The sequence below is a fragment of the Callithrix jacchus genome, chromosome 11, assembly GCF_049354715.1.
Source record: "Callithrix jacchus isolate 240 chromosome 11, calJac240_pri, whole genome shotgun sequence".
Lineage (NCBI taxonomy): Eukaryota > Metazoa > Chordata > Mammalia > Primates > Cebidae > Callithrix > Callithrix jacchus.
The window spans coordinates 65,791,936-65,807,602 of record NC_133512.1 but is presented as its reverse complement, the minus strand read 5'-3'; the positions used below and the strand labels follow the sequence as shown (position 1 = coordinate 65,807,602).

At 31.8% G+C, this 15,667-nt stretch overlaps 1 protein-coding gene across 5 annotated transcripts in view; it reads right to left on the bottom strand.

The window, feature by feature from the left end:
- Nucleotides 1-15,667, bottom strand: part of SEMA3A (semaphorin 3A) — a 530,091-nt gene that overhangs the window by 86,366 nt on the left and 428,058 nt on the right. For all 5 annotated transcript variants that reach the window (XM_054237353.2, XM_054237350.2, XM_054237351.2 and 2 more), the window contains 2 exons: nt 8,840-8,933; nt 1,181-1,300 (listed from right to left, as the gene is read on the bottom strand). In XM_054237353.2, the coding sequence (XP_054093328.1) occupies nt 1,181-1,300; nt 8,840-8,933 (214 nt within the window). The remainder of the gene's footprint in view (nt 1-1,180; nt 1,301-8,839; nt 8,934-15,667) is intronic.

Below are 15,667 nucleotides of genomic sequence, written 5' to 3'. Positions count from 1 at the left end.
AACTAATGAAAGACAGAAGGGCTGAACTAAATTTTGAGGTTCTCAAAATAAGTCAGGAAAACCAAGTGTGACAGAAGTTCATAGAATGAGATATTCAGACATCTTACTGAGAACATGACTATAAACAATAAGCTTCATTCTTATTAATGAACTATGTACAACCAGGAAAATTTTCATGCTACATTCTTATTCATGAGTTATGCACAAACAGGAAATATTTCATGGAGGGATAATTGGAGATTGGGTGGCTTTGTTTTATAAGACTGAAGGTAGGTATAAATATAGATAATTAAGTAATCATGGAAACAATCCTGATTAATATAATAGGGACCATTATAAAAATTTTTGGTAAATGTGCAAATGACTAACCAAAAGTATGAACTCTTGATAGAAGGATATAAAAGGATTACTTATTAAAACTTTGAATAAAAATAATATTTATTTTAGGTATATATATTTTGTGCATTTTCTGCTATGCCAAAATTATTTCTATACTAAAAAGAAAATAAAGAGTAATAGCAATAATAACAATAAGCATCTACTTGATCAAGTAGTTAAGCCAATGCCTGAGGTTCAGAAAACTGGGTTTCTGTTCTAAACGTTCTACTACTTGTTTAGGTAAGATATTGGCCTTAAAATTCTAGCCTATAAAGTGGGATGGGGGTTTTAAGATGACTAAGATTAAATGTGAATCGAATGAAATCATGATTTAAAAGACCTTTGAAATTGTGAAGACTATTAATGTTATTAACACTGATAACATTCAATTTTTGACATTCAACAGTATATAAGATGATGTTTTCAAGGAAACAATAAGAGATATAAAGGAAAAAAAATACTACATTGTACAATTTGTTATGGTGTCCCCATAAGATAGAATTGGTAAGTCATCTTATTTTTTTCCATTGCCTCCCTTCCGTAGCTCTAGTCCAGATCTTTCTTTCCATAGCTAACTACTGAGAAACTTCAACTTTGGCACAAAATGAATCTTTTCCTGAAAATTTAATCTCTCTTTTCTTTCTTTGCCCAACTTTCTCACACCCACCATCCTGAAGTCACCACTATTAGCTTAACTGCACACTAAATTTCAAGTCATATTTTATGTACTATAAAAGAGTTCCCCAGAGACTTAATATAGTTACACATGTTACATGTCTACGTTCTTTCATACACCACCTACCATTGAGCCACCTGGAATCATGCTGCTCTGTCCTGATTGGGTGGTGGTGTCCAAGAGTTCGGAAGATAGCAAAGTCTCGCCCCATAAAATCAGCTGCAGTTCCGGAATATAATTCTCCATCTGTGTTGTAACAAAACCACATACATATTCTTGAATTCAATTAAGGCAAAAACAAACAAAACAAAACAAACAAAATACAAGTTTCATGTTATGACCACGCTAAGAAGAAAATAGAAATGCTCTCTGCATCATTATGCAGAGTCACTTATATTTTATCCTATGTCCTTATCAAAGGAAGTATTTTATCAAAGCAATTATTCACTGATTTAGTATATGACTACTCATTTAGTACTAACTTAGAAAATCTGAATAAAGTCTGATGCAGTAAATCTTGCTAAAAGATAAAATTTTATTCTTTTCTACCATGACCAGTGACAAATTCACAAAATACAAACTCTATTTATTATATCATTTGCTTTTATATGTATGTGTAAAGTTACTATGGTTCTAATATCCTTATAATGTAGGGTAAGGTATCATTATAAAATCTTGTTCATAGCTTTTATTCTAATGACAATTAAATCTTTCATATACTTCTTTCTCAGTGGGATATGAATTAATGAGATTTTGCAATGATTTAGAAATAACTGATATTTTTCTCTCCAGAATCTTTTCTTCCTTTTTATTTTTTAATATATCTAGTGGGAGAAGTGTTTTTACTTCTTATAAGCTATCAATTAGTCCAAAAATAAGTCCACCACATGGCCTCCTGTATAACAGAAATGTGTTTTAAAAGGAATGAATTTTGACAAACCCAGATCATAATCACTGCAATGCAAGATTCCATCACTTTTTGACTCATTCCTACTTAAACTGAGTTAACTCTAGGTCAGAGTTTAATAATGGAAAAATCATAACCAGACAGTAAAGAACAGAAAGGAAAAGACAAGAGGGTGGTAAAAGATAAGTTAATATTTACTGAATTCCACTCTGTGTGTGTCAGGCAGCCGGCACTGGCTTGACACAGGCAAGTTATCTCATTTAGTTCTGTTAACAATCCCATGATGTAAATAATGTTATCCCTATTTTACAGTTCAAGAAGCTCAAGGTTGCTCAGCTAATGGCAAGTCAAGGTGAAGGTTCAAACCCAGGCCTGTTTAATCCCAAGCCTTTTACACTACATCATACCACCTTTCAATAAACTGAAGTTTGTAAAATTTACTCTTTCTTTCTAAGAAACAGAAAGGGCCTTGTATTATCTATTCCAGAAAATATGTAATTGCCTTTCTATATACAGTGAATTATTTTAAAACAAAACAACAAAAGTTTACATTTTCTTTCAAATAATCCATGACAATTACAGTATATATTAATATTATCTTGTCGATTGAATATGATAATGTTTATTTACTAATTTGGAAAATATTCTGAAAATAAGGAGGGCAAAGACAAATTATAACTTAAGCATTTGTGTAACATCATTTGTTCACATACCTAGTTCTTACTTGTAAGTAAGATCTTTGCAACATAAAATTGATATTCATAGTGACCCAACCCAAATCAATTTCTTTAGTAGAACCTTCGTTTCTCTTATATGTCTGAATAGACTTGACTTGGAGACCCTCCAGAGCAGTGGAAAATAGCTACACAGAAAATCACTGAGCAACAGCAACACACTATTACTTTAAACATCTGTAGATATGTATCTCATCTTAAAAACTGAGTTTAGAAATTTGATATTTCATTTTGGATTGTTGTGACTCAAGATAAATAGAAACGATGGTTAGGCAATATATTGAGTATAAATTATTACTAAGTGAATTTTCTTGTCTGTCATCCTAAATTGTCACAGCATGGTGTCTTTGGGATTCAAAAGCACTTTAGACTCTCTTCACTTAATTAAATATCAAGTGTAAATCTGACTTGCTCTCACTAAACTATGCTACAGTAATATTTTACCTTTTAGGTATTATTAATTTCTAATAGTCAGATATCTTTAGTTTACTTCAGAAAGCCACAGAATGTAGCAAGTCTTTAAGTCTTTTAAATATTCAAATATTTTACCTTATCAGGTAAAATATGATTGAAATCTTATTCTTGTCATTTAGCTTGCTTTAGGGTTAGAAAATCCATAATCAGGATTGCTATTATATTTAAAGTCTATTGAAGAGGCAATTGAAATAGTAAAAACAACAAATAAAACCTGTTACTTGGATAGAAAAGGTTTTTGTCTCTCTCTTGCATTTGGTTGTTTTATAACATTTTTGATCCACCCTCATATTAGAAAGACAAAAATAAATGCAAATGAATATAAAGCAGAAATAATACTTTCTCTTTTCACAAAAGATAGAAAGGTCCTTCAGAGAAAGTAGAAGAGGTATTTAGTAGAAGAGCTACTCCATTTATGACTAAAAGAGAATTAAACAAGTGACTTATAAACCAAAATAAGTATTCAGTTTAGGCACCAGTTGCCTCCAGCTTTAGGAAATTACCTCCCATGTGAATATTATTTTTGGCAATAGTTAGATGATTTTCTTGAGCTGGAGGGTACCAGATGATTAAGTGACCATGAAGGGCACATTCCCATCTTGTTCATGCTCAGTGTCAGCAACTGTTGAGTAGCACCAGGCCTTAAATCAGATTTCCTGCTGAGAGTTCTATGGGGAGTCTTATCAATGATGATTGCTCTAGATAAGGTATGACATCTTTGTTGTTTTGCCCAAAAACACAGGCAGTAGTATATTTTACTTCATTAAGCAGAAATGTAATATCAACTCAGAGTATATGCCATTTAACATATTTGAACATTTAAAGACTAGCTACATTCTGTGGCTTTCTGAAAGAAACTAAAGATATCTGACTATAAGAAATTTACAATATCTCAGCTGGTTTATTTTGGAGAACAGATATATATTTTTTAAATGCCTATTCAGCAAACTTTTGTGGTTTCTAGGCCACTTATGAAGTTATCAAATTATATGTTGATTCTTAAGCATAGTGTTAATTTGACAATTTTCTGATCCTAATTTAAGTCTTATTGAAAATCTGAAGTAGTGTATTAATTAAATGTTATTCTGCAATGATTCAAATGGCATTATGATTGAGATACATACTTTAAGGCTTTTCAAGTATACTAGGCCAATTGTGAAAGAAATAAACATTTGTCCAATTTTGTTAAATTGATGGTAGAATCATATATCTAGAAATTACTATCTACATTAAAAGGTAGTTGTGAATAGTCTACGCTACAAGCCTCTCTAAAAAAATACCACATGGGCAGCTTAACATTTCAAAAATAATAGATTGAACTAAGACGAATCAGTGCTGGCAGATATAAACATTCATTCAGAAGTTGTCAAATACAAAAGTTGCTATTTGAATAGATGACCATTCTCTCTTAACCAGAAGCTTTCTTAACTGTCTCAAAGCAGAGCATACTTTACTGGGATGAGCAAAAACAGTTTTGTGAACTGCATTTCTACTATGGCTTAGTTGCCTGAGAAGTATATATTAAAAACAAAAGTTCACATACTCTAGACCTTCTGTTCAGAACTCAGAATGAAGTAAAAAATGTGGCTTAGATCAGTTAATGTATTGGATTACAATTCCTAAGAAGGGTGTGGTGAGGAGAAACAGAAGGTGGAAACAAAACCACATTTCCTGATGAAATTGCAGCATTACTAACACAGGTGAAAAGTGTAACAAGGATGTGAGCAAAATATCAAGCAAACTTAAACACCAAGCCATTATGTTGTTAACACCTTAAGTAAATTCCACTCACAGAGTAGCAGAGAAATTAGAAACAGAAGGGAAAAAAAGAAAATCCCTCTCCACCCCACACAGAGCATGAATGAAATCCATGGATGTAAGAAAAAGTTTACACTATTACATTTAGTGAGTACCTTCTCTTTATCAATAAATATGTTGGCTCTGTTACTTACGTTGTTCTTTTAAAATTAAAATTTTTGAACAGTTTATATGTCCATATGGAATCAAATTAAAAATGTAAAATGTATAAAGTACCAAATCTCTCTCCCAGCCTTCCTACAGGCAACCACTGCTACAAGTTTGCTTGTTTTTTTCTTTTCATATATTCCAGAAATATAGAAGCACTTAAAACAGTAGTATGCTATTACATCGTCTAATTTCTCACAACACACTAGTGAAAGTAATACTGCCATACTATTTCATATACAAGATAACTGAGGCTCAGAGAGCTTCAAATAATTTTCTCAATTGTATTTAATTAACTTAGAGAGTTCCTTATTTGCTCTAATATCGAGTGAGAGCATTCTGTAATATTAAATTATGCTCGTTCCTGAGACAAGGCAACATTTTGACTTTAGGATATAACATTAGCTAAAAGTCTCAGACCTTTGCAGTAGGTCTCAATAATACCTTTTAGGGATGGAATATTTCTAAATTATTATTGCTGCATTGCCTGAAAAAGATTTTAATGAAAAAATAAAATTGCTCTCAAGTTGACTATTGTTTCACATCATGAAAATGTGAGAAGGCACTTAATTAGTGTGGGAAAATACTAAGGTTTATTCTTGTGCTATGTTCACACCTGACATTTATTCTTAGCAGGTAACTGCTATCTTTAATAAAAGGTTTTTTTAAACAAATTCATAAAAACATTTGCAGGTGGATGAAATAAGAATTATTTTTTTCAAAAAAATATGGCCAGGCACTGTGGGTCACACAGGTAATGCCGTCACTTTGGGAGACAGAGGTGGGTGGATCACTTTCACCATGTTGATCAGGAATTCAAGACCAGCCTGATCAACATGGTGGAACCCTGTCTCTACTAAAAATACAATAATTAGCCAGGCGTGGTGGCAAATGCCTGTAATCCCAGCTACTCAGGAGGCTGAGAATCGCTTGAACCCAGGAAACCAAGAGTTCCTGGTGAGCCGAGATCACACCACTGCACTCCAGCCTGAGTGACAGAGCGAGACTTCATCTCAAAAAAAAAGAAAAAGTATATTAAAGAAATAAACACTGGAGCAATTTCGTCTTGACAAAAATGATCGTTTTTTAAAGAAGATTGCAAAATTAACTTGACTATGTTTGTTTGAAAAACACAGACATGTTGTAGGATTTGGGGACTTATTTAACTAGTTTGGCATTGCTCAGGAGAGAATATTCTATATGATCCTCAGCTTAAAAACCCACGGCATTTTGGAAAGAAGTCATACTAAACCCTGATAGTTTCTATAAACTAAAAATTGTAAGCTGTCATCTAGTTTTAAAGTTTACTACTGTTTGAAACTACGTCTTTCCTAGTGTGATTGGTGGTACAAAAAATATTTGCTGCCAAGATACATCTATCCAGTTTACAGATGGTTTGAGCCCAAGCTGAAATTTTATTTACCAGTATTGGAGAAGGAAGCAGTCTGGAACCGCCTTAAAATTTCTATCTTATTTGTTAAAATAAGGAAGATGTATCCAAAAGCTTTTGGGAAGATAGGTTTTCCCAACGGCCATTTTCTGATATACAAAGTACAACTTGTATTATTTCTGAGACAGCTTTTTGCATATGTTGTATGCAAAAGAGTTTGGGAAGCGCTATAGAAAATATTTATGTTAAAAAGCTCCATTAAACTAGTGAGCATTTTTTTTAGAGCAGTATGAGAGAAAATGCCAAGGAAAACCCAACAAGGGGAATTAAATGTACCATGAAAGGAAGAATTTATAGCACAGTTATAAAGAAAGCAAATAACCTCAACACAGAGAGTTACAGCTCTTGAATTAAAATGGTGTTTCAGATATTTTGAAGGATTTTGCCAGGTATAATATGGCCTGTTTATTTTTCTATATCTTGCTATTCAATGACTTCAGAAGTTAATTTATTTGGCCTTGTCAGTAAGCACTATATACCTCTGAAAATCACTAAATTATTTTACCATATTGGATAAGTTAGGTCTGGTCTTCCATTTGAAATTTCTTTTTCTGAAATGCCTATTGATCTTTCTAGCCACATCCTCTCCTTGACTCACTGAACTTCGCTCCTTCTCTTTGCCTTTACATAGACCTGTATGGCTTTTTCAAAGACATTCAAATATAAAACTAAAACTGTGGAGTTTCATATTCTTTGTGGACTTTGGGTGGTTGCATACCATATGAACTATGTAATACATACTTGTCATCATTCTTTCTCAGTGGAATATTAAAATAAATAATCAAGCAAATCCCTTCTGAGAAACATACCACAAATTAAAACTGCTTTAGGCACACTTTAGCATACTGCTTGTTGAGGAATAGCTATCCTTTTTCCAGTGTGTAATTTAAATAAGTATAGGCTGTAAGATCATACAAAATAGGACTCCTACACTTATTTAAAACAACACTCAAATTTCAGCATGTACTTTTGAGGAAGTCATCCACAAGTAATCACTAGGTCATACGTGAATAGAAAAATTGTAAGTGTGTTAAGTATGCTGCATTCCTTCCGGTCTTAAACTTTTGTTAAAATGCTGCATAAATGGAAAAAATGAACTAAAAGTCTCTACATTTGAAAAGCAACAGAGGAGATAATTCATACCACAATTGTTTTTTTCTTAATAGAATAAGTATAAGTGAAACACGGTGATAAAAAACACTAGAGAATACTGAAAAAAAATTTATCTTTGTGGTCAATATGGCAGTCAATATGACTAATGTTTATTTTCTTGAGTAGAAAAAAACATTATGTATAAGAAGAAAAAGATGGAAAACTATAAACTTATGACACATCAGATAACCTAAATTTAATTTTTAGTCAAGATTATTTCAAATTTAATTAGAAATTTTAGATTTGAAAAGTTTCATTATTTTATTGTGCTATTAAATATTTTTGTATATTTTAGGGAAAAGGAAAACAAAAAAGGTACATTATTTCTGTACAATTATGTAGCAAAATACATTCAAGAACAGAATCATGATCCAGAATTTTTTTTTATGTTTTAGGTTTTTGGTATGCTCAAAATGTACAAAATTTTTAAAAAAAGATGAAAGAAAGGGAAAATAAAAATTTTCAAAATTACTTCACAATTTGCCACTTTTTGTTTGTGTATTTATTTAACTCCAGTCCAGAAGTGGTTAAGAGTCTGGAAAAACTTCTTTATCTTTCAATACAGACTAAAGTGTTACCTTATTTGTATCTACTTCTATTGTTTTGAACTATAAGCATTCCCCACTTGTCAGTAATGCTAAATGAAAAGAGGAGAAAACTAGAAAAGAAGATGGTTACAGAAAAGGATAGAGGAAGTCACATTAAATATTTTGTTAGATTTTATAAAAAAGAAGAGCTAGTGTCATAAATGGTGAATACAGAATGTATCTTCCCTTAGCTAATAATATATGTAATATGATATTAAGATGAGTCAACACAGGGAACACAATGTGTCTCTGCCAGCTCTACCAAGCGGGGATGCATAGCAATTGAGCAGGCCATTTTAAGATCCTATTCCATTTCAATTAAAAATCATCAGACTAGATGGTGCAATAAGCAAAATAGCATTTAGCGTTTCTTCTTCATTTTCAAACATTTGAAAATATCACAACCAATGTCCTTCTAAAACAATCATTATTTCAATAATGGAAAATAAAAAAGAACATGCAACCTGTTTGTTATCTATAGAAAACTGACTATTTAATTGATTGTTGACTACATACCTATTAAAAGAGATGCTGTCAGCAGCTTAGGGTCATATGGACTCTTCCCACGGCCATTTTCAACAGGTGAGTTCTCCAACTTAAAAATATTGTCCTATAGATTTAAAAAAAGAGAAAAGGGTTTCATTTATTTATAAAAAGAAGCGTTTTCAACACATCAGTTAATCAGAGAGATGTCAAGAATTCATGCATGTCCAACACAAGTGTTTTTTTTTATTTGTGCAAACTTCTGAGATGGCAAAATAAATCAAGTGTATTGAAAATAGGTAACACTGGCCAAATATCTACTTAGCTTAATGATTTTTAGTAGTAGTTAGCACATTGCAAGTAATAATGTGTAAATGAACTATAAAGAACAGGATGTGTCATGGTAAGAGAAGAGTGATTATTTTATCACATAAGTATGTTAAGATCTATCATAATGGTCTTTGAGGAAAGAATTTTAAATTTAAATAAAATGACTCATTTCCTTTCTTTGTAGAAAAGAAAAATAGCAATTCACTACGTTAGTTGACTAGAATAAATTACACAATCTTGTCGATATGTACTTTCCAGAAGACATGCTAAATAGCCAACAGATTTATTTTCCCCACTATGTCCTTCATACATCTTTGGTGCCTGCATGCTTCTTGTGTATTTTTAAGTTACATCAGCAGAAGGTGAAGTACCTAAAATGCCTCATTCACCTCTCTAAGAGGGAAATATCCCAGGTTAGGAGAGTAGTATGCCTGGAGGTGGTGTCATTGGAATAACAAGCACATTATTACCAGGGGAAAGCCTGCTCTGTTGGGTCTCTAAGTACTCTGAAACATAAGTGAACTTTTGACTACATATAAAAAATATATATGTCTCAAGGTAGAATGTGTCCAGGAAAGTGTGACAACAAAAATCTTGATAAGGAAATAACTAATTCATGATTGAGACCCTGTTGTCAATGTGTCTACCTACTGCAATCTATATTTGACAGTGGAGTAAATCTGGGGACATTGCTGAGCATTCTTTTAAGAACCAAGTGCCCTGGGAATTAATTAGATCAGAATATATATGCTTTTTTTCCAGTAGCACATTAAATTGCCCACAGACTGAAATAAAGTAGCTTTTTTTAATGGGGGGGGCAATTTCTCTACTATTCACATGAAAGTATTTTCTACCATCTTGGGATAGTAAATGGTGTCCATTTTATGATCAATAAGGATCATTTTATTTAACATTTAATATTTCTGATGGAACTAATGGCAGGGTTTCAAATTACTACTCTTAAATCTCATTTGAATTAGGGACAGAAGTTAAAAAAGGAAGAAATTCCAAGTGCTCTTGTTTTTATTACTGTGAATGAGAATTACCAATTCCATTATTCTTTCTTTGCATTTATTCTGTGTTTGGTACATCGCTGTCCTGCAGCAATGATATTTTTTTAGCTTAGTTATAAAATCTATACTGTGCAATAATTTATGGGATTTCACAGAACTGTACTAAGTTACAGTGGAAAACGCAATGAGCCAGGCACCAGCTTAGCTCTGGTTTTCTGTGTCTCTGAGCCTCTGGTCCGAAAATGTCAGCACAGATAAGGATATTTAACCTCACAAGTTAATTGGAAGGGTTAAATTATTTAAAACATTTTAAAAGCAGCAAAATTTAAAAAAGATAATTTACTTTTATTCTATTAATAATGTTTGTATTATGAGTCAAAATAACATTGAAATTAACACAGGTTGTTGCTATCATTTTCAACTTTCCTAACATAATGTGAAAGAAATATTACATAAAGACGATTATATAAATCACCAAATTCCAAACTTTTTCACAAATATGAATTTATCATAGGCGCTTAAATGTTAAAATTATATGAAATGACATATTCTATTCAAAAGCTTAGAAGAATCATTAAAGGAATATCTAAATATATATGTATTTTGATTAAAATTTAGGAAATAGCAAAAAGGAAACAATAAAATACTTATCCTCTATTGTCACAATTCATATAAAATATTAAAATTTGTATATGTAACTATTACGGATTAAAAGTAGCAGCAGAACAAAAAGTGGTAGTGTGGTGGAAAGTATTGTTATAAATATTGATAACATTTCTTGTACTTGGTAAGACATTTTACAATACTGTCACAGACAGAAGTGCTATCCCCTCAAAGCATAACATGTTTATGTCTGGGATCATATATCCGAGTTAATCAGACAATGCCAAGGTAGATGAGAAGTACTTCCAATCTCATGCAGCATTTGATTTACAAGGTAAAGGATCAGACCTCATAGGAAGAGAGGTTAAGCATGTCAGTTACGGTTCAAGAGAAGATGAAAAACTATCCTTCGTCATGGTGTCAGGTAATGTGTTCAAAGCTGGCATCCCTTTCCTTTCCTCCTTTTTGTTCAACCCCATAAATAAATACTAAGTTAGTCATCTCTTTTACTGATACACAATACGTTTCCTTTTAATGTAACTCTTACACAAATTTCTGAAAATCTACCATGTGAATCTATATTCTTATGCGATTCCATAGAGAATCCAAATAAATTGAATTTCCTTTCCAGTCTAGTGAGATGAGGACCTGAAATAAATGTAATTTGATTTTTGGATAAGGAGATAAAATGACATTTCTTACACATGTTTGTAGTGTAAAATTCATGCCCATTACATGTAATAATGGGCTTTTAGGATGTTGAAATCAGGCAGAACTGGGTGTTATCTCTGGCTGTGCCTTTTATTAGCCCTGTGCCTCAGGCAAGTTCCTACACCCTTCTGAAACTCAGAAGCAGATAGGAAAATCTCATAGTTGAAGTGAAGACTTCTTGTAATAATGTTTACAAAATGCTTAGCATGCCCTTGAAACAGATTTATTAATTTCCCTTAACCATTGTTTATAGTTGTTACAGTAAACTTATTCTGTTCTACAATGATTGAAATATCTTATGTCACAGTGGAAATTTGTATCAGTTAAAATCATAAGGTGTGTTTGAAATATATGTAAATATTTTGACCTCTAACAATGCATTGAAAATTCTTCTTTCTTTTAGATAGATGAGAAGCTAGTTGGAAAGATTTCCAAAAAAAAATTATATAAGAGAAAATACATTATTTTTCTTAATATATGACATTCATTCAAAATGCATTAAACTGCCAATCCATTAAAATAATTTGTTGAGAATCTCTAAAACTTACATTTACATAGAATGTGTATGAAAATACTCAATTAAAACAGAGTATCCTCTTTATCTGATAAATTTAATGTCACTGATATAAACAGACACTTATATTGCTATTTCTATTATCTAATGAGCAAGACCTTAATTTAGATGTGTGAAGATATTGAATTATCATTAACAAATAGTGTTAATATAATTGCATATTAACACCCTATGTTATCATATAGAAAATAGCACATAGACCACTATCTGGCTTTACTTGGAAGGACTTTTGAAATCTGATTGCTACCCAGTGGATTTCTGTTTTGGAAGACTGTAAAATAGATCACATATGTAAGTAATAAGACTGAAAATCCTAAGACCAATATACACAATTAAACTGCATAGCTTATATGTCTTACTTGGGCTGAAACAGTTTTCACTGTAGAAATATATGAATAAAACTTCAGCTACACAGATTCTAATTGCTTTAGCAGATGCTATGAGCATATCATATAAGTTATTGTGCCATATTTTATTACATGATTGCATCAGTTTTCAACGACTGTTTTAAGCTTTCAAGACCACTCTTTCCCTTTGTCTTTTGGATTTCCTGAATGGTATTAGACGTGGTGAGGTAAGGCATTAGAGGAAATAATAACTGTGCTAATGTCTAATCCAAAGTCTTATAAATTATAAACCATTGGTGACTTCATGGCAATAAATTTTCTGAATCTCAATCTTGTCCAAGTCATAAATTTAGGTAACAAAGTTGTAATTTTAGTTGTTTTATTTAATGATTAAAACATAAATGGCATTTGTAAAAGAAAAAGAAAGGAAAGGAAAGGAAAGGAAACCTTTATATTTGTGGTAGGATGAATATTTTAGGTGGGAAATTTCATAAAATTATGGGCCAGGAACAGTGGACAGTATTAGAATGTATATTATTATGATTATTTTTCAAATTGCATTTTCTCCCTTTCTGTTTCTCACAAAAGACACTTTGGATGCCAGTTACACTGAATTATTGAGTATTCCCCAGTCATGCCATGCTTTGCTTTTCTCATTTCTGCCTGAGACCCTTTCCTTCAGCCCCCAACCTGAGGGTGACCTTCTATTCCTTTGAGATAAAATTCAATAGTCACTTCCTGGAAGTCTTCAGAGATTCCTGCTGATATAAGTGGTTAGTCTTCCTTTGTACATACTTGAATTAATAATAATATATAGGCAATGACTATACAGAGTGAAACTACAGGCTTCAGCAAATAAAGAGTATAATAGGATGTCAAAGGAAATACTAAGCCATATTGCAGTTTGACCAAAGATCCTTCTGCAGATCAAATTTATCCATAATTTACTTTTCCTAAAAAAGTGACTTTAGATCTTTACTGTGCAATGCTACAGTCATGTGTTACATGTGGTTATTTAATGTAAACGAATCAAAAGGAAAAATTCCATTCCTCAGCTTCATGAGCCACATTTCAAGATGTCAACAGTCACATGAAACTAGTGGCTTTCATAATGAATAAAGTCAAGTATAGAATATTTCCATTGTCAGCAAGCTTCTATTGAACAATGCAGATCCAAATCCTGAATCCTGTGCCCTTAGCAGCACACAAAGTCAAGTCAGCAGTCAGAGGACCTCAAGGAAGAGAAAATTTGACATTAGACCAAAATTGTAGTAGGTCCATTAGACCTACAAGGAGAGATCATACTGAAAACATTAGTTTAGTTTTTGGGTTTTTTTTGTCGGGGGCAGGAGTTATGCTAAGTGGTATTTAATGACAATACAGATGAACAATTACACACCCTATTTTTCCTATACGTCATTCTTAATGTACTTGCAGTCACAAGTACATTAGTTTTCCTAATCTAAGCAGGTACAAATTTTACCTGTTATGTAAAGGTCAGGCCATGATGCACAGTACATTAAACATTCATTGATTCTTCCCATTAGAAAAAAGTGATTTCTCTCTGGAACTTGCATAGCAATCTATTCATACCATCCTTCTGTTATTTTCTTTAAATTTCAAACTTGATATTCGGTGATGTATTTATTGCTTTTTTCTATTAGAGATTTTTTTTAAGGTAAGGGACAAATCTAACTACATTTTTTTCAAATATAAAGACAGAGCTTTGCACTGAGTTAAAGCTCATAAAAGAATCAATGAATGAGTGAAAAAATTAGTAAATGGATGGAAAAGACTGCAAAGACTACATACAAAGAATAGCAAAGACACATACAGAGGCTAATGAGTTAGCCTCTAGGAGCTAATAACTTAAGGATGGGACACAGATATGAACACAATTGTGTAGTAGATGTTAGCCTACAAAATTTAAATATTACCAGGTTTTAAAGTGAGTTTTGGGAAATATGATACTCTAACATCTTGGTGGTATGTGTGTTATTATTAATATATTATTGATGCTTACAGACTTCAAACATCAGTCAACTCTTGTTATAAAAGATTAAAAAATAAAACCTATAGTTTAAAGTCCCTTTATCTTTATAATCTTGTTCCTTTTTAATTTTCATTGGGCCTTGTAATTCTTCAACTAATTTTTATATTAAGCTTATTAATAAATATTATCCCTCTCATAAGGGTCAATCTCACTGATGGGTAAAATTATCAAATTACTTATTTGCAGAACAGAAACTTATTTCCGATTAAGGTAATGTATCTCCTGTGTAACCCATCATTCCAGTAGTGTTTTTCCTGACCATTTTTACTCAATAGAAATTACTGCAGACAGCTCTGGGATGTAGGCAAGTAGAGGAACAAACTGGAGAAGCTGCTTAGGTTTGTGAAATATGAGTTTCTGTTTAAGGACATATATATTTTTGAAATTTTCACCACTGTATTTATTTTAGAACCTTTATTAATTTATATAAGTCTTTGAAGCACGAATATATTAATGACTCAGTGGATACATATCGAGCTGTTACTATGTAAGATTTATATAGGTATTTGGAATATGGAGGTGAAAGATCTAGTTGTGAATCTCAAGTATACCACAAAGTAAAGAAAAAATTACATAACAATAATACATCACATACACTATTACAGAGTTTGTAAATTATTTGTTAGCTATTTTAAGTGTTAACAATGCCTTAAAATTTTATGTATATATTATTTCACTTAATCTTCATGAGAACCATACTATTATTATAATACTTGCTTTGCAGATGAGAAAACTGAGACATTTTGTATATAGTATCACAAAGCTAATCATGGAGGAAGTAAGAACTTGATGATATCTTATTCCAAAGACATGGGTTTAATCACTATATAAAAAGGCAGCATTCACAAATAAATATTATTTCCACCAAACAATATAGTAAAATTGTAGAAACAATTTTATTTTAGTGTATGTATAATACACTAAACAATACACTAAAATTGTAGAAACAATTTTATTTTAGTGTATGTATAATACACTAAAACAATTTTAGTGGAAACTGGAAACCATAGGAGTTCAATATGGGGAGAGTAATTAATCTGTTTTAGTATCTAAACAATAGCTTTATTTGATTGAGTATTTGAAAATGTATTTTGTAGAAAGACTGGTGTGTGTGGGTGTGGGCATGGGCATGTGTGTCTGTGTCCATTTGATGTAGGTGTAGGAGGCCAGTAGAGTCCACAGAGAGAGGGCAGAGGAAAGCAGAGAAACTGATTATTCTATCTAGAGAAA